This window comes from Balaenoptera physalus (assembly GCF_965194825.1).
Source record: "Balaenoptera physalus genome assembly, chromosome: 13".
In the NCBI taxonomy this organism is placed as follows: domain Eukaryota; kingdom Metazoa; phylum Chordata; class Mammalia; order Artiodactyla; family Balaenopteridae; genus Balaenoptera; species Balaenoptera physalus.
Window position 1 is genome coordinate 106,689,730 of NC_138892.1, and position 19,868 is coordinate 106,709,597.

The 19,868-nt window shown below is 37.7% G+C and overlaps 1 protein-coding gene across 16 annotated transcripts in view; it reads left to right on the forward strand.

Moving 5' to 3' along the window:
* The window catches only part of ERC1 (ELKS/RAB6-interacting/CAST family member 1), a 415,918-nt gene that overhangs the window by 337,619 nt on the left and 58,431 nt on the right, over positions 1-19,868 (forward strand). For all 16 annotated transcript variants that reach the window (XR_014252746.1, XM_082422084.1, XM_082422087.1 and 13 more), the window contains one exon: positions 19,575-19,673. Coding sequence is in view for 15 of the 16 variants with exons in the window: in XM_082422084.1 (XP_082278210.1) it covers positions 19,575-19,673 (99 nt within the window). In the remaining variant the exon portion in view is untranslated. The remainder of the gene's footprint in view (positions 1-19,574; positions 19,674-19,868) is intronic.

Below are 19,868 nucleotides of genomic sequence, written 5' to 3' on the forward strand. Positions count from 1 at the left end.
TGAATAAATGGAAATATCAGTAAAGAGACAGAAAACCTAAAAAGAAAGTAAAAAGAAATTCTGGAGCTGAAAAGTGCATTAACTGAAACGAAATATTCACTTAGAGGGATTCTGAGGCAAATTTGAGCAGGCAGAAGAAAGAATCGGTGCACTTGAGGATAGGATAATGGAAATTATCAAGGCTGAGGAACAGAAAGAAAAATGATTTAAGAAAAGTGAACAGAGCCTAGGGACCTACGGGACAGCATTAAGTGGACCTACGGGACAGCATTAAGTGGACCTACATACGCATCACGGGAATCCCAGAAGAAGAGAGAGGGAAAGGGGCAGGGAGACTATCTGAAGAAATAATGGTGAAAACTTCCCAAACTTGCTGAAAGACATAAATGTAAACATGCATGAATCTCAACAAACTCTAAGTAAGATGAATTCAAAGTGAGACATACTATAATCAAACTTTCAAAAGATGAAGAGAGAATCGTCACATACAAGGGATCCTCAGTAGGATTTTCAGCAGATTTCTCATTCGGAATCTTTGGAGGCCAGAAGACTTTTTTGGGGGGGCTGATATATTCAAAGAGCTAAAAGAAAAAACCCAAGAACCCTATATCCAGTAGAACTATCCTTGAAAAATGAGGGAGAAATTAAGACAGTCTGAGTTAAACAAAAGCTGCGGGAGATCATGACCACTAGATCTGCCCTGCAAGAAATGCTCACAGGAGTCCTGCAGGGTGAAATGAAAGGACACTAGACAGTAGCATGAAGCTGCATGGAGAAATAAAGATCTCAGTAAAGGTAAATACATGGGCAATTATAAAAGCTGGTATTGTAACAATGGTTTGTAACTGTAGTTTTTGTTTTATGCATCATTTAAGAGACTAATAGATTTAAGGGAAAAAAATTATGTGTAAAAGCTCATATTACTGTAACTTTGGTATGTAACTCCACATCTTGTTTTCTACATAACTTAGGAGACTGGTGCATTAAAAAGAATTACTTTTATGTTTTGGGTTACACATTATATAAACATGTGGTTTTGTGACATCAATAGCTAGAAAGGGTGGGGACAGAGCTGTAAAGGAGCGGAGTTTTTATATGTTATTGAAGTTAAGCTGGTGTAAATTCAGATTAGACAGTTATAACTTTAGGATGTTAGGTATAATCCCCACGGTAGCCACAAAGAAAATAGATATAGAATATACACAAAAGGAAGTAAGAAAGGAATTTAAACATTTTGCTACAAAAAAAAAAATCAACTAAATACAAGAGAAGACAGTAATGCAAGAAGTGAGGGGACTTCCCTGGTGGCGCAGTGGTTGAGAATCTGCCTGCCAATGCAGAGGACACGGGTTCGAGCCCTGGTCTGGGAAGATCCCACATGCCGCGGAGCGACTAGGCCTGTGAGCCACAATTGCTGAGCCTGTGCGTCTGGAGCCTGTGCTCCGCAACAAGAGCGACCGCGATAGTGAGAGGCCTGCGCACCGCGATGAAGAGTGGCCCCCACTTGCCGCAACTAGAGAAAGCCCTCGCACAGAAACGAAGACCCAACACAGCCATAAATAAATAAATAAATAAATAAAATTTTTTTTAAAAAAGTAATACCATAAAAAAAAAAAGTGAGGGACAAAAAACTATAGGGCATGTAGAAAATAAATAGCGCAATGACAGAAGTAGGCCCCTCCTTATGAGTAATTACTTTAAATGTAAATTGGTTAAACTCTCCAGTCAAAAGACAGAGATTGACAGGTTGGATAAAAACAGATAAACCAACTACATGCTGTCATCAGGAGGCCCACTTGATGTCCAAAGACACAAAAAAGTTTAAAAATGAAAGGATGGAAAAAGATACTCCATGCAAATGGTGACCATAAGAGAGCATAAGTGGCTCTCCTAATATAAGAAAACAGACTTTAAATTGAAAAAGTTTACAAAAGACAAAGAAGGATGTTATATATTAATGAAAGGTTCAATACAACAGGACAGTGAAACAGATATAAACATTTAGACACCAATGGACAGACCATCAAAATATATGAAGCAAAACCTGACATAATTGAAGGAACAAGTAGACAGTTCTACAGTAATAGTTGGAGACTTCAGTACCCCATTCACAGTAATGGATAGAACAACCAGACAGAACATAAGTAAGGAAATAACAGATTTAAACAACACAGTAAAACAATTAGACATTACAGACATATACAAAACACTCTACCCAGCAGTAACAGCAGACAGGCATACCTCATTTTATTGCACTTCATTTCATTGTGCTTCACAGATACTATGTTCTGTTGTTGTTGTTGGAGGTTTTTTGGTTGTTTTTTTTTTTTTTTTTTTTTACAAATTGAAGGTTTGTGACAACCTTGCATCAAGCAAGTCTGTAGGTGACACTTTTCTGACACCATTTGCTCACTTTGTGTCTCTATGTCACATTTTGGTAATTCTCACAATATTTCAGATTTTCCCATTATTATCATATTTGTTACAGTGATCTGCGATCAGTGATCTTTGATTTTACTACTACAACTCACTGAAGGCTCAGATGATAGTTTGCAGTTTTTAGCAATGTTTTTTAATTAAAGTCTGTAATTTTTTATTACACATTTAATAGGCTACAGTATAGTGTAAACATAACTTTATGCACTGGGAAAGAAAAAAATTCACGTGACTCACTTATTGCAATATTTGCTTTATTGCATGGGTCTGGAACTGACGCTCATATCTCCAAGGTATGCCTGTACACAGTCTTCTCACATGCACGTGGGGTGTTTTCCAGGATGGACCATATGTTAGACCACAATAGATTTTAAAAGATAGATATACAAAGTATCTTCTCTGACCACAACAGGCTGAAGTTAGAAATTAGTAATGAAAGTGAAACCTAAAAATTTACAAAGTTGTGGAAATTGAACAGTACACATTTAAACAACCAACAGATCAAAGAAGAAATCACTAGGGAAATTAGAAAATACTTAGCGGTGAATGAAAATGAAAATACAACTTACCAAAACTTCTGGGACATAGTGAAAGCAGTGCTGTGGGAAATTTGTAGCTGCAAATGCTTACATTAAAAAACAAGAAAGATCTCAAATCAACAATATAACTTTATAATTTATGGAAGTAGAAGAAGGAAAGCAGACTAACCCAAAGCCAGCAGAAGAAAGGAAATAATAAAGATTTAAGCAGAGATCAATAAAATAGAGAATAGAAAAACAGTAGAGAAAAATCAGTAAAACCAATGAAACTTTTGCTTTGAAAAAGTCAACAAAATTGATAAACTTTTAGCTATATGGACTAAGGAAAAAAAAGGAAATCTCAATTACTAAAATCAGAAATGAAAATGGGGACGTTACTACTGATTCTCCACAAATAGAAAGGATTATAAGAGAGTTCTGTGAACAATTGTAAGCCAAAAAATGGGATAACCTAGATGAAACAGACAAATTCCTAGAAGCAAAAAAACTACCAAGACTAAATCATGAAGAAATAGAAAATCTGAGTTAGACCTAGTAAGAAGATTGAATCAGTAATCAAAAATCTCTCAACAAAGAAAAGCCCTAGACCTGATTACTTCATTCCTGAATTCTTTAAAGAAGAGCATTTAAAGAAGAACTAATACCTGTCCTCCTCAGATGTTTCCCAAAAATTGAAGGCAAAGGAATACTTCCTAATTCATTCTGTGAGGCCAGCATTACCCTGAAAACAAAGCCAGGCAAAGAGACTACAAAAAATCAAAACTACAAACCAGTATCTTTTATGAACATTGTTGCAGAAATCCTCAGCAAAATACTAGCATACAGAGTTCAACAGCATATTAAAACATCATATATCATGACTAAGAGGGATTTGTTCCCAGAGTGCAAGGCTGGTTCAACATACAAAAATTATTCAATGTAATAAACCACATCTGCAGAATAAAGGGGAAAAAAATCACACGATCATCTCAATTGATTTGACAAAATTCAACACCCTTTTATGATAAAAAGACTCAACTACCTCCACATAATAAAATCCATATATGAAAATCCCACAGCAAACATCATTCTCAATAGTGAAAGACTGAAATGAAACCTTTTCCTCTGAGATCAGGAACAAGGCAAGAATACCTGCTTTCACCACTTCTTTGCCTTTTTTCTTTTTAAGACTTTTTTTTTTTATGTGGACCATTTTTAAAGTCTTTATTGAATTTGTTACAATATTGCTTCTGCTTCAAGCTTTGGTTTTTTCACTGCAAGGCATATGGGATCTTAGCTCCCCAACCAGGGATTGAAACCACACCCTCTGCATTGGAAGGCAAAGTCTCAGCCACTGGACTGCCAGGGAAGTCCCTCACCACTTCTTTTCAACATAGTACTGGGAGTTCTATCCAGAGCAGTTAGGGAAAAATAAATAAATAAATAAAAGAACTCCAATTTGGACAGGAAGAAGTAGAATTATCTCTGTTTGCAGGTGGTATGAGCTTATATGTAGAAAACCGTAAGGATTTCTCACAGAAAAAAAAGCTGTTAGAACTAGTAAATGAATTCAGCAAAGTAGGATGCAAAGAGTCAACATACAGGACTTCCCTGGTGGTCCAGTGGTTAAGAATCTGTCTTGCAATGCAGGGGACGCTGGTTCAATCCCTGGTTGGGGAACTAAGATCCCACATGCAGTGGGGCAAGTAAGCCCGCACACTGCAGCTACTGAGCTCGCATGCCACAACTAGAGAGCCTGCGTGCCACAACTACAGAAACCACACACTCTGAAGCCTGCACACCACAACAACAGAGCCCACACACTTTGGAGCCCACGTGCTGCAACTACTGAGCCCGCACGCCCTGGAGCCTACGTGCCACAACTAGAGAGCCTGCGTGCCGCAACTGATGAGCCCGCATGCCACAATTAGAGAGAAGCCCGCCCACTGCAACGAAGAGCCTGCGTGCCGCAATGGAAGATCCCACATGCCACAGCTAAGACCCAATGCAGCCAATAAATAAACAAATAAAATAGAATAATAGTAATCTTCAAAAAAAATTTTTTTAAAAGTCAACATCTAAAAATTTGTTTGCGTTTTTATACACTAACAATGAACAACCTGAGAAAGAAATTACAAAAACAATTTCACACACAATAGCATTAAAAAGATTAAAATACTGAGGAATTAACTCAACCAAAGAGGTGATAGACTTGTACAATGAAAAATACAAAACATTGCTGAAAGAATTTAAAGAAGACATAAATTAATGGAAACATATTCCTGGTTCATGGTTTTGGGAGACTTAAAATTGTTAAAATATCACTACTACCCAAAGCAATCTACAGATTCATGCAGTCACATATAAATTCCAGAGATGCTTTTTTTCAGAAATAGAAAACCCATCCTAATGTCTGTGTGGAATCAATCTCAAGGGAGCCTGAATAAGCCAGAACAATCTTGAAAAAGAACAAAACTGGAGAACTCACAGTTCCTGATTTCAAAACTCACTACAAATCTAAAAGCATCAAAACAATGTGCTATTAGCATAAAGACAGATGTATAGACCAGTGGAATAGAATAGAGAGCCCAGAAATAAACCCTTAACGTGGTCAGATGATTTTTGACAAGGGTGCCAGTACCATTCAATGGGAAAAGGACAGTCAATTCAACAAATGGTGCTGGGAAAACTGGATATCCACATGCTAAAGAATGAATTTGGACCCTTACCTAACACCATATACAAAAATTAAATCCAATTGAGTCAAGGACCAGAGCATGAGACCTAAAACAATAAAATTTTTAGAAGAAAGCAGTATAAAAACTTTATGACATTGGATTTGGCAGTGATTTCTTGGATGTGATACTAAAGGCACAGGTCACAAAAGAAATAGGCAAATTGGACTTATGAAAATTTTAAAATTTTGTGTATCAAAAAGACACAACAGAATAAAAAGGAAACCAGCAGATGGGAGAAAATATTTGCAAATCATATGTCTGATAAGGGATTAATACACAGAATATATAGAGAACTTTTAAAACCTAACAAACAAACAAACAAAAAACCCAATTCAAAAATAGGCAAAGGACTTGCATAGACATTTCTCCAAAGACATACAAATGGCCAATAAGAATGTGAAAATATGCTCGCCATCACTAATCTTAGGGAAATGCAAATCAAACTATAATGAGATACCATGTCACACCCATTAGGATGGCTATTATCAAAACAGAAAACAAGTGTTAGCTAAGATGCAGAGAAATTGGAATCCTTGTGCAGTATTAGAATGTAAGATGGTATGGTTGCTGTGGAAAACAGTATGGCAGTTCCTCAAAAAATTTAAAATGGAATTACCATATGATCCAGCAATTCCACTTCTGGGTATTTATCCAAGGAATTGAAGGCAGGATCTTGACAAGATATTTGTACACGTATATTCAGAACAGCATTATTCACAATAGCTAAGATGTGGAAGCAACCATAGTGTCCATCAGTCAAGGAATACGGATAAGCAAAATGTGGTATATACATACAAGGCAACATTATTCAGACTTTAAAACTTTGCAAAATGCTACAACATGGATGAAACTTGAGGATGTTATGCTCAGTGAAAATAGCCAATCACAAAAAATCAAATACTGTATGAGCCCACATATGCGAGGTACTTAAGAGTAATCGAAGTCGTAAAGACAGTGGAATGGTAGCTGCCAGGGGTGGGGCAGGGGAGAATAGGGAGTTATCGTCTGAAGGGTATAGAGTTTCAGTTTTACGGGATGAGGAGTTGTGGGGATGGATGGTGGTGATGGCTGCACAGCAGTGAAAATGTATTTAATACCGCTGAACTGTATACCGAAGGTGGTTAAAACAGCAGATTTTATATATGTTTTACCACAATAAAAAAAAAAGAGGAAAAATTCATTAAAAATTTTAAGATAGAGGGCAGTTGAGATGGAGGGTAGTGCCTGGTCTAGGCTCATCACTGTGGTTTAATGCATCTCAGTCATGTGGGGTCCACTGCGGGTCTCTGCGTGCAGCAGTTCCGTGATCCAGGCCTGCTTCAGTTTTTGTAGCTAATCTCTCAGCGTGAGGCCTCCTTAGTCACTGCAGCAGAGGAAGGGAGAGCTGGTGGGTTGGGTGCTGCTGCTTCCGCACTTGGGCCCTGAGATCACTCCCACCCACACACCGCTGGCCAGCGTGGAATGTCTGAGGCACGTAAGTGGAGGTGGCTTTGCTAGTTGGGACCAATGGTCCAGAGGAAAGGCCATATTTGGAATGTGATGAGGTATCTGTGTATACACCTAGGTGGAAATAATCAAGAAGGCAGTTAGACTGCAGATAGAGGTGAGAGCTAGAAATACTGATTTCTGGAGTCATCAAAATAGAAGTACCAGTTAAAGCCATAAAAAATGTATTTGCTTACTCAAGAGAGAATATAGGCGTTATGTTTACTTTTTACTGTTTTCTGACCCTTGCGTGAAAATATTAACATATGCCATTCTTTTAATCCTTACGTAATATAACTCAGCAAACAGATGCCCTCTGTACACCACCCTATTGTTAAAAGTTCAGAATCGGCTTTATTGGATAAGAACTGCTGGAAGTTTTTTATAAGGTTTCAGGGCTTTTAAGATCTTTTTTCCATGATTTGCATGTGTTGAGAATGCTTTAAGCATTTATGGCACAGTGTATCACAGGTAATTGTGATATTATGTACCCCACAGGCTTTTTGCTGTTTTGACATTTTAAATTAAAGATATGTTCCTGGAAACAAGGAGGATGGGAGGTAAAAATGCTACAGCCGTATTTTGAAGAGGTAAAATAAATGTAGGGTAAAAAAATTCCTTACCGAAAACAATTCAGTCTAAATGCTATCGATTTCAGGTTATTTTCTCTATTTTCCTTAAAGAACCTAAAGTTTTAAATCTTTCTGCATTTGATCCCTTAGCAAAAATATCTATCTAGTACCTTTTCTTTTTTTAACTCTTGGTTAGGTTAACCTATTCACTTTAAGTGCCACAGTTATTTCATGAACTAGTCTTTCATATAGTTGGGTAATAAATTGCACTTAACATCTTGATATAATTAGAACTGATCCTTAGCCAGTAAATTTCTGTGTATTTCTAGGACAGTATAATCCTCAGTGACATAAACTAAGAATTTTAAAAAATCAATTATATTATAAACACCAGCTGTCCATTAATATTGATTAATAAATCAGTAAGTTTCAAAATTAATAATTTTCAAATCAATAAAAGTAAAAATATATTGATAACTTATGAGTTGATAAAATTAATATTTACTATTATTATTTATCTAAATGGAAGGAGCTACATGTGTGAGAAAGAAGGAATTTTTCTTAACCTAAAAACAGGGAGGCTAGTCAAAAGGACCTACCTGCACATGCCTAGGAAGTGCAGGGGTGCTGTTGGTTCTCGGGGCTGGGGTGTCCTTACCACCAAAATAAAGCTGTAGTTTTGGGTGATTAGATGAACCCAGTTGCAGACTAACTTGTGGTCAGATGGCTACAGAGACCTGGACTGGATAGGCTCTCCTGACCTAGAACTTTCCCAGAAGCGGCTGCTAAGAGTTAGGTCTACTGCAGACACAGCAGCCCCCCACTGCCTGACTCCCCAAGCTGTCCCAGGGTTGGGAGGAGGTGAACCAAGGCTTGCTGGGGAGGGGGGTACTCTGTGGGCAGGCCTTCGGGGCAGCTTCTGGCTGCTTCTGGCCCCTCACAGTCCAGCTGCGGTAGCTAATCAGCTGCTGCCCAAATACCTGAGTCTGTTGTCAGGAAGAAGGTTTTCGCTTCCCCTGTGCCTTTAACCATAGTTGTCTTTTTTTCAATCAGTTGGAGATCTTCTTGGTTCTCAGTATGAGTGATTTTTTATCGGTGCCTGGACATTTGGGGTCTGGGTCACGCCCTGTGACTCTGGATCTTATTTAAACCGTCTCTGCCAGCTGGTTTTCATTGGTGCACTCCAGAGAGGAGAGGGTGGTGGGGCCTCATTACTGCCCGGTGGAGGCAAATCCAGGCTCCCCTCTGCCTCTGTTGACACCCAGGGAGTGGGGCTCCCCGTCACTCCGGGCAGAGGTATGAACTGTACCCCTGCTAGGCCTCCCCTGACTAATCCCTGCCGGGATGTGTAGGACCCCCTCCATAAGCACTGCGGGGTGGCCTCCTTCCTGCTGTGCAGCACTGGGCCTCCTCTGACACTTGCCAGGGTGGGACTCACCGCTCTGCCCAGCCTGTCCCCGCTGCCACTGGGGGGGCTTGGTTACTGCCCCCTCCTTGGCTTCCTCTGACACCTGCCCAGGGGGAGGAGAGGCTGTGGGGTACAGACCCCAGCTCACCATTTAGCTTTGCTGCCACGGGTGGCAGTTTTTCCTGTGACCTTTTTTTTTTTTTTTCTTCAAACACCTACTGATTGACAGTGTGGTGTATTTTAATTTAAAATGACTGTTCACTTGCTCCTCTGAAACATGTTGTAACCTTGACCTTTATATTCGCCAGTGTTTTAATATTCTTTTAAATGGCAAGCAGTGTAAAACAAGGTGAGTTTGTCCTTGATGTTACTTCTGAATAGCATGCAAGGTCATCCAACATAAAGTAATACGTGAATGGCTCTGTATCTCTTGTATCTGGACTGAAATGCATTGAAGACTGGGTTTAAACAATGCATGGGCTTCTAATGCAGCTCTTCTCTTTTAGGGATTGATCGTGGGGTGTAGAGTAGATTGATTATTGTCTAAAATGTTTTTATCTTGCTAGGCTGCCCCTTTCCCCTCTAGGCCTCCTGGGCTAGAGAGCTCAGGCTTTTGTTGTCTGTGACTGTTGGTGCTGCCAGGTCGCTGGTTTCCAGCTCCAGGTCTGATATATGAGGCAAGAAGAAAATCCAGGGAACTTACCACCTGTGACATTCTTTGGGTCCCAGTGTCCTTAACCAGTCTGTCTTCTCTCCACCTTTTTTATGTTGGTGTGGCTGTAGTTTTACATTTGTATGTATAGCTTACAGATAGTTTTTAGTTTTACTTTTGTACTTATCAGAGGTATGGGGGAAAGTATGTCTGCTCCATCTTCTAGAAGCAGAAGTTAAAGCTAACCTTTATTTTTGAAGGAAGACTTAGGCCAGACTACCTTTTCTCTTTAGTAAGGCAATAGTTATGTTCTAGGTTTAGATATCTAAGTGACCTGAGTAGAGGTTGAACTTTAGTGCCAGTATTCAGATAACCCTGTTTTTTTGAAATCACAATTTTCATCACTACCCTACCCGCCAGCCCCAGTCACTTATTGATGTGTTTTAGAAAATGATACCTCTAGTAGCAGACGAGTTTTGCTGTCTAGTTTCACTAACTTATTCAGCCACTGATGCCTTTTAAATGATCCTTAATGGGTATTCATTCCTTATTAGAACCTATCTATGCCTGGCACTTCTTGTTTACTTCTAGAAATCAGAGTTTTTCAAATACGTGAGTTTATTGAAATGATCAGTGAAGTATTTCCACAACCTTAAATATGAGATCGTTTAAGATACTTTTTAAAATTTAATCTTTTTTCTGTTTTGTTTTAGAAAGGCCTGATTCTAATAAATGTCAGGGGTTTTTTTCCTTTACACAAAAGACTGAAAGCCGCTTAGCTCAATTTCACAAAAAAAGAAGTAACTTTGGAGACTAGAGAAGACACCTAGAATGCAGTGGTCGTTATTTGCTGATTTTACCAGCGTAGCCACGTATGAAGGTTTGTGAAAGCACGTATGCACAGAGAAATCCTTTTATAATGAAGTCTCACAGAACAGGAAGAACAGGTGGTATTGCAGAGTCTGGCCTTCTGTCAGTTGCTCTCCGTGTGGATGGTTTCCAGTAAGAACCCAAATGCCCTCACATCCCTGGGTTTGTTTAAAGATACTTCAGTGTACGTGCTCATGAGTGTACAATTTATAGTTAACTTTATTTTGAGTCAATTCCATGCATTCCTTTTCCACACATGGACCATGATTTTGTAAAAAGAAAGCATAAAATTCCCTCAAAACTTCTTACTTCAAGAATTTTGATCCTTCTTATCTAAAAGGCATCTTTTTCCTGTGTGTGTGTGCTTAAAAGTGCTTCAGATTCTTGAAGATTACCCCATTGCCTGCTCAGCTATTCCTCAAACAGGGGAAAATGTTTTTACTTTTTTTAATATAAAAAGCATCAAATAACTTAAAGTTAATTTCTGTGTATTTACTAAGGAAAGGGTGTCCTGTTTGAAGCGAGAATGCTAAACTTTCCTGCTTTGCAGCACTAAATTGTTGGGTTGGAATGCATTGTAATTGATACCTATAGTTTGTGCCACCATCCTTGAGAAAATGATTTTTTTTAATTTGTGTTTAACACAATCTAAGATTTTTTTTAAATGGGGGGGAGGTCTGTCTTTTCTGTTACATGTGAAGGAATTTAGTGTCACTTCTCTTTTTCGTGGCCTCTGTATCTGTAAAATTTTAACTGTATACTTAGCCACCCAGATCATGTAATCCGTAAACAAAACTGTGGTAAATGCTCTCGGATCCTGACCTTTGTTCACTGGTTTCTAGAATAACAGAAAACATCTACCTACATTTTGTTCTTTTCTTAGATATGATCGTGAGTCTCACTGGATCCGGCTAATATTCCCCCTAAACATTCTGGTTATTTTGCAGAATGTAGGGCTTCTGTTTCTTTGAGAACAGATACAACTGGAAGAAATGATCCTTATAACATTAAAACTGGGTTTATTGCAAGTAACAAAGTAAACCTAAAGGGTTACTTTAGGTTTATTGCAAGGATGAGAAGTATGTGCTGGAAAGTTGAGGCAGTGATCAGGAAGAAAGTTTCAATCGCACTTTGTTTTAAACAGTCTCATTTCAGACATTGGTTTGGGTCAGTATAAACAAGTTGACCTACAGGGTATTTCATTCCTATAACTTTGTGGATCTGCCTCTGATTTTTCACCCCAGTATACTGCAGATACACACCACGGGCCTGCCAGAAACAGGACAGCTCTCAAAATTTAGAAATAGAATAGAAATTCTTATAAAGTATTTCTTAGTTTTAAAACACTGAATATGTCTTTATTCTCATGTTAATATTTGTTGAAAGAGAGAAAGAATAAGCTTCCGTCCTTCAGAGTTCAAAGTTACAGTCTGCATGGCATATAGGAAAGTGTTAGACATACATAATAATCAGGACTAAGCATTAAGATTAATAAATACTTTCCGGAGGCTGAGAAGGAAGGAATATGTGCGTCTCTGAGTTAGGGAAGCAAGGAATCCCACACAAACCTTTTTAAGAACTAAGGAATGATTATAATTAGAAGGAAAAACCTAGGCTCCTTTAAAAAAAAAAATCAGAAAGTTTGCTGTGTGTTTGTTTTCTTTGCTTTCTACCAAGAGGGGAAAAAAAAAAGTAGAGTTTTGCTAGGAAATACAGAATATGTAGAAAGAACAGATATCCTATGAGCTTAATGCCATAAATGGTGATGTATCCAAGTATATCCTTTAGATAAGAGATTACATGAAACCTTAAGAAAAAAAAATCCTCTGAGTAACAAAATAAATACCTGAATATCTATAGTCAGAAGTTCTCCTTTTCACACATAAATCAATTTGTATATGAGGAAATCAAAGAAAAGAACCTTATAAGTGCTTATAAACCAGAGTGCCTGGATGCTGGGGTTCTTTTTGAACCTATTATAAGTAACATCAGTTATGTTTTTATTTGAGACAAAACTCTGCTAGTTAGTTAAAATGTCTATTTTCTTTTCTTTTGGCTGAGATAAGTCATTGTGAATGCTGGATTTTTCATAGTTCTGAGAAATTGTGTTTGGCAAGTATATCTATTTTTAATTAATACAAATGGAAAAGAGCATTATTTAATAAAGGTAATTTCATAGAAAAAGCTTTCAAAATATGAAGCTCATTGCTGGAACAATAATAAAATATAATCCCAGATGTAACAACCACGGAAAACAGATACTTGAATTTGGCAAACATATGTTAAGGAATATATATATATATATATATATATATATATATATATATATATATATATATATATATACTGGCAATTTTACTAGTTACTAGGTTGATACACGGGTGAATGAGTCTCTGTCCAGCCCTCACAGACTCACAATCCATGGGAAGAAAAGACATGTAGACAGATTATTAGAATCTGACAGAGGTTCCAGATAACACTGAAATCCTTTTGTTCCAAACCTGAAGATACTGGATAAGCTTTAACCCCCTCTCAGAATTTGTGATGCATGATTGAGCTCATTGACAGAAAAAATCTGCAGGTGTCAGAAGCAAAGAGGGGTGTGAACTAAAGCAGCAGCAGCCCTGGGCACTATGACCAGTCGTGACCAGTTAGGGCTGGGGCTGGGTTTTAGCGCCCGCACAGGGAAAGAAGACGGAACTTTAGGATGACATGAACTGGGGACCTGGAACTGAACTTCTGCCGCGAGGTGGGACAGTCAGACGAGTGCCATTCAAGGGAAAGGAAGTAAGACTAATTGAGTCAAACCTTTACCACCGGTAGATGAGAAAAGCTTTTCTCTGCTGTGACCTTGGGAAGGAACCCCAGGTCCCTTATAAGATGTCAGAATTCTGAAGCCTGTATCTCCAGCAGATTTAGAGTACAAATTGATACTGCCACTTGGTGTGGGAAGCTCCTACCTGAAATACTAGAATAAAAATGTATGCCCCATTAGAGCCTAGCAGAAGCAATTACAGTATCACTGCTGGGATCCTTCAACAGCCCAGACTTCACAATATTCCCATGGAAAAAAACAGGTGACCCTTAGGATGAGCTCACAGTCAGTCCACAATGAGGAGGATGTAACAGAGGAGATTACTCCTCTGAAGACTTAAGATCCTAGATAGGCAATATTTTCTTGAAGATTTTAAAATGTCTAAAGAGAGGAAGTATAGGATCAGAAGGAAGAACAGTGGATACAGGACAGTGTCGTAGTTGAGAGCGTGGGCTCTGAAAGTTAAGACAGATGTCAGACTTCAGAAGAGAAATTGCAGCTTACATCACCAAGAGCTAATATCCCAAAAAAGAGCATTCCTAAAAATGGAGAAGAAAATAACAGTTTAATGGGGGGTGGGGGGAATAGTCAAAAGATAGGAACGGAAGATCATAGGGAAGAAATGTAGATAGTCTCTAAACATGAATACATGCCCAACCTCACTCATATTAAGATAAAGGCAAACTGAGGTGCTGTTTGGCCAAAATCAAGGAAGGGTTTAACAGCATATTCAGTTGACAGGGCTGCGCATGTCACACACTCTTAAAACCCTACTGGTGGGAGCGCAAAATGTACACCTCCTGTGGAGGGAATTTGGCAACATGTAATAAAATTATTTACCTATGTTTTCACTTTTTGACCCAGAGGCTTCACTTCTAGGAATCTGTCCCAAAGATGCGTTTTCAAAATTACAAAATAACACATATACAAGGTAATTCCGTGTGTGCTATGATAGTGTTTGCTACAGTATTTGTAGTAGCAGTAGATTAGAAATAACTCAGATACCCAACAGTGGGATACTGGTTGAATCAATTACAATACATCCAACAGAGTAGAGTACTGTGCAGCTGTAGAAGGGAGTGGGAAACATCTCTATTGTTATGAAGTGACTACCTGAATATGTTGTTAAATGAAAAAGCAAGAGGCAGAATAGTGTATTTAATATTCTACTTCTTATGTGAGAAAAGTGGGTAAATTCATAAATGTTTGTGAGAGTGTATGCTTGCTTACAGTTACATAAAGAACAATTTAAAGGTAAATTTAAAATTTACCCCAAAAATTTCCTATGAAAAGAGGAAGGGAATAGGATAGAGAAGGCAGGATTGAAAGCAAGTCTTCTCTGAAAGTACCTAGTTATATAGTTTTGACTCTAGAATCGTATGGATGTTTTACATAATCAAAAATAAAATTACATCTGAAAGAGGGGAAAGCAATTCCTGAATTTTGTAAACAAACTGAAACAAATGAATCTAGTTATTTATTGTTGCATAGCCACATACAGCAGAGAATTATTTCAACTAACCTTATATATTACAGATTTTTCTATGTACATTCTCAGTAAGATATACTCCAATGAGAAGAAAAAATAATGCAAAGAAATTTTAAAGTTCATCCTGAAGGCATATTGATAGTGATTACATTGGTATTGGTATTTTCAAAGAATTAAATTGATGGATAAATCAAATAAAAAGTAGTTATGTCATTATTGTTAGGAACCAAGGTTTTTCAGCATAAGAGGAAAAAAGATATATAAAGTATAAAATCAAAGCAGTTAAGTAGAAACTTATTCTTTAAGATGCAGATCTAGAATCTTAAATCTAAATTGAAAATATCACTGTTAATTTATAATTTTCTCCCTCTTAAAAAGAAAGGAAGTTTTTCCTAGCTCTCAACTGTGAAACAACCAGAAAGCAGTAATCCGGCAGCACTGAGCACCCAGCAGCCGCTCTTGTCCCACTGAATGGATGAGCTCTTTGGTAAACCAGCTGATTCCAGATCTGGGGCAGGAAATGGACAAGACGAGCTTAGCGCATGTTTGCCAGAACGCAAGAGTAATGTCGTGTCAGAAGGACACAGAAAGTCTGCTACACAGAATACACAGGATGGTTATTCCTTCCACATTTTGGTCCTAATCAGGACCAAAATTAAACTATCTAACTGATTTCTTTAAAAAGCAAAACAAAATCAGTAGGAAACACACTTTTCTATTAGACCTTGCACTCCAGCTGAGAAAATAAATAGGATGTGAAGGTAGTCTGACCCGTGACTGCTGTGGGGCTAAATCCAGCACAGTTGTCTCCTCTAATCTAGTTGCCACCCCCTGCCCACCACACTGCGTCACGGGAGTCCCCCCAGAGCTGTCCAACCAGTGGAAAAGGAGCTTTCCCAGCTAGAAGGATAATCTTCAGTCAAGTGTGTAAAAAATGAACAACTCAAGAATAATTAATGACTAACTTATACTTTTTCAAGAAATGAGGTTTAAAATAAAGCTCATAGGTAATTTGTTGAAATTTTGCTAAGTTTATAACCAACAGAGTCTGACCCACCTGAAAACGATGAAGATTATGCTTTTCTCATTTTGTATATCAAATACCAAAATAGCAAATTAAAGTTTCATTAAAATTCACTATAATAAAATGATTTCCAAGGTTTTAACAAATGTAGGCAGAAATAATTTTAATGCTTTCTTAAAGATAACTATAATTGGAAATAATGCTAGTTAGGTTAAGACTTATTTATGATATGTTTTCTAAAATATCTCAGAATATTTCTAAGTAGTATTATTTCTAAAACTCATTTAGGTAGGTTAATAGTGTTATCAGAAACCGAAAAGGAAAGATTAGTGAACAACCAGGTAACTGATCAGAATTCAAACCTTTTCTTTTAATACCTGGGTTTGAATAACCAACATATACTGTTTCTTAGCCTAACTAAGTATTTTTCTGTGAAATATATAGTTTCTGTACCACTTTTTTTGAGCATTGACATCTTAGTCCTAAAAGAAAAGATTAACAGAATAAACGATGAACTTTTCCTCTGGGAGGGTATGTATACCTATATACACAGATATGCGTTTACAGCTTAAAAAGTTTATCTCAGCAAGTTTCTTCCTGTCCTTTTTTTTTTTCTCCTTCCTTCCTTCGTACAACTTTATTCTTCATGTCATGGGACCATGGGACTTCGGCTCTCTGCACATGCACATGGCATGGTTCAAGAGGGAAAATATTTGGATATAAAGTACCTTTCCTGCTTGCTGGTCTTAATCTTAAGAAGAGCGTAGAACAAGAGATTCTTGAGCAGAGGGTCGTTTATATGATCTGTATAATATCTACTGCTCTGTGAGCTGTCAGATACTTAGTGCTCAACTTCTGACTGTGCAGGAAACAGACTTCACACCAAATTAATGAGTATTTGACCTGGGAACACTAGCTAAACTTTGATAAGCCTCATGTCTTTCAGAAACGAAGCAGTTCTTAGGACTATTTCTTCATTCGCTTACATGGATCAAATAAGTAACCTGTGGTCTTATCTGTCTCCTGTGATCAGTTCTTGTGCGAGGCTTTCATTCTCATTCCTGAGAAATACTTGAGATATATCCTGCCTTGAAAGTGGATTTGCATGTGCTTTATTAGTTCTTCTCTAAGTTTTTAAACTCACACTAGGTATCAGGCATTAAAGACTGCGTGTCATGTTCTAAGATAATAAGTATCCAAGGGTACTTTTGCTGCAGGGTCCTATTAAAGTCCACGGGGAAATGTTTCTTACCCACGTGAAAGTGAATGAGGTGCAGCATGTTGTCACTTTCTGGTGCACCCCTTTGCCCTTTGCTCTCTCCCTCCTGCTTCCCCAGAGCTGCCTTGCAGACGACTCTCCATTTGTCATAAGTACAGCTTGACATAAGAAACAGTGCCCTACATATTTTCAAGGTCCCTGTACGTCATCTCAGAAAAGAGAAATTTGATATCACAGACAATTTCTTGATAAGTATTTTCTCTGCTCTCATTATACCCTGGAGGGAGGAACTGGCTTAGAAATGTGCATATATTACTAGGTGAAAATGTAAAGAGCCCAAATGCCCAGCAATATGGGACTCGTTAAACATCTATTCAACTGAATACTATGCAGCCAGTTAAAATTAGGTTTTAGAATAATACTTAATGACATGAAAAGAAATGTTCATAACGATGGTGATAGCTGAAATTTATTGGGTGTTGATTGTATGCCACGCACCTTTCTAAGAGCTTGTATTAACTTGGTTAATCCTAACAACAGTCTTATGGGGAGAAGGTATTGTTATTCTCATTTTAAAGGTGAGGAAGTTGAGGCTCCGAGCATTTGAGTAGCTTGCCCCACCTGAGCTAGCTGGTAAGAGGCAGAACTAGAATTCAGGTCCAAGCACTTTGACCCTATACTTGCTCAGGCATCATTATGTGAAAAAATACCGAAGAAAAATCTCTCTAAACTTTTTTATGGAAGTAGACAAAATGTTTTAAATTCATCTAGAAAAGAAAATGTGTCAAAGATACCCAATCAGATTTTGATAAAGCAGAATTGGTGGAGAAGGACAACATGTCCTACCAGATATCAAAATATACCATAAGATATAGCAATTTAAAAAATACCATATCGTAGCAGAAATAGAGAATAAATCAGAAAAGCATGCTACTTTTATGTTCATAGGGAAGAGGCTGAACAGGTGCACCTAAATATTAACAATGATTATCACTGGTTAGAGGGATTTACAGGTAATTTTTCTTTTTTTTCTTTTTGTGTTTTAGATTATCTACAGTGAACATTTTTGAATCATATAATATTATCAAATGTATTTTTAATGCTTTTAAAACTTCAGGTTTTAACAATATTGTTGTTTGATTTTATGCATAGTGTTTGTACCGTGCATTTTCTGAATTGCTTGCTCTGCAAAGGGAATTCTCTAAAATGTTTTATATGTATATATACATATTACATTCACCTGGGTTTTAAATTAACCAAGCACACAGAATTACCAATCCAGTCCTCCGTTTTGGTGAACATGGAGAAGAGGCAGTGGGATAATAATCCTCTTCTGGTCTAGGGTTGAAGAGAAGGATTTCAGAATCTTCAACTCATTTCCAAAACCTGAATTGTTTATTGGTGGTGTAAAGAAAAGCTATTGAATTTTAATATATAGCTTCTGTCTGATCACCTTGCTGAACTTCACTGTAAATTGTAATCGTTTTTCAATTGATTCTCTTGGATTTTCTAGGTATATAATCATTTCATTTACAGATAATGATAACTTTTCCCCCAATATTTATGGTCTGTATGTTATATAGCATCTCCCTCAAATGGAGTAGTTGTTAAAAAGGGTGAGTAATTTTATGGTAACCTGGAAAGATGGGTCCTATTTATTGATATCACGAAGTGAAAAAATAGAGTTAGCAGAGTTCTATCCTATATGTAGTATAATCCAGTTTTTATTTTAAAAAATAAAAACAAGCACTGCAATAAAGTGCTTAATTTAAGGAGATTACTCCTCCCTCCAAAATTCCTGTGGAAATTTAGGTGCTTGTCTTAGCCTGCTTGGGCTGCCATAACAAAATACCATAGACAGAGTGACTTAAACAGCAAATTTATTTTCTCACCATTCTGGAGGCTGGGAAATCCAAGATCAAGGTGCCAGCTGCCTTGGTTCCTGTGAGAGCCCTCTTCCTGGCTCACGGAGGCCTCCTCCTCACTGTGTCCCCATGCGGCAGGGGGACTCATCTCCCCCTTCCTCTTCTTACAGGGCCACAGTCCCATCAGATTAGGGCCCCACCTTATGACCCCACTGAACCCTAACTTATCGCCTAAAGGCTGTCTGCAGACACAGTCGCGTTGGGGGTTAGGGCCTCAACATGAATTTTGAGGGGACCCAGTTCAGTCCATAACAGTGTCTAAACTTTCTTCCCCCAATATCCTCAGAAATCCTATGTTTAATTTATTTAATTTCAGGCAGGATTCATTTTATCCTTTCTTAGGACATTCTTAAGGCCTTGTTACTTTGCAGTGTGTCACAGAAATTTTACCTAAATTTAACCTTATGCATCATTTCCTCTTAGACACAAAATCGAATGAAGCTCATGGCCGACAATTATGAGGATGACCACTTCAGATCCTCCCATTCCAGTCAAACCAATCATAAACCCTCCCCAGACCAGGTAAGACTGCTTTTGATTGTCTTGTGAAAACCAGTATGCTTTTATTTTGATGTCTTTTGTACTAGCACATTACAGATTCTGGGGTACAAGTTAGAAAAATAAAAATAATCAGTTTCTGAAAACTTTTTTTTTTTTTAACACAGAGTCAGTTTCTGTAGAGGAAGGTGGTACCTGATTCTGAATATTTTAAGAGGA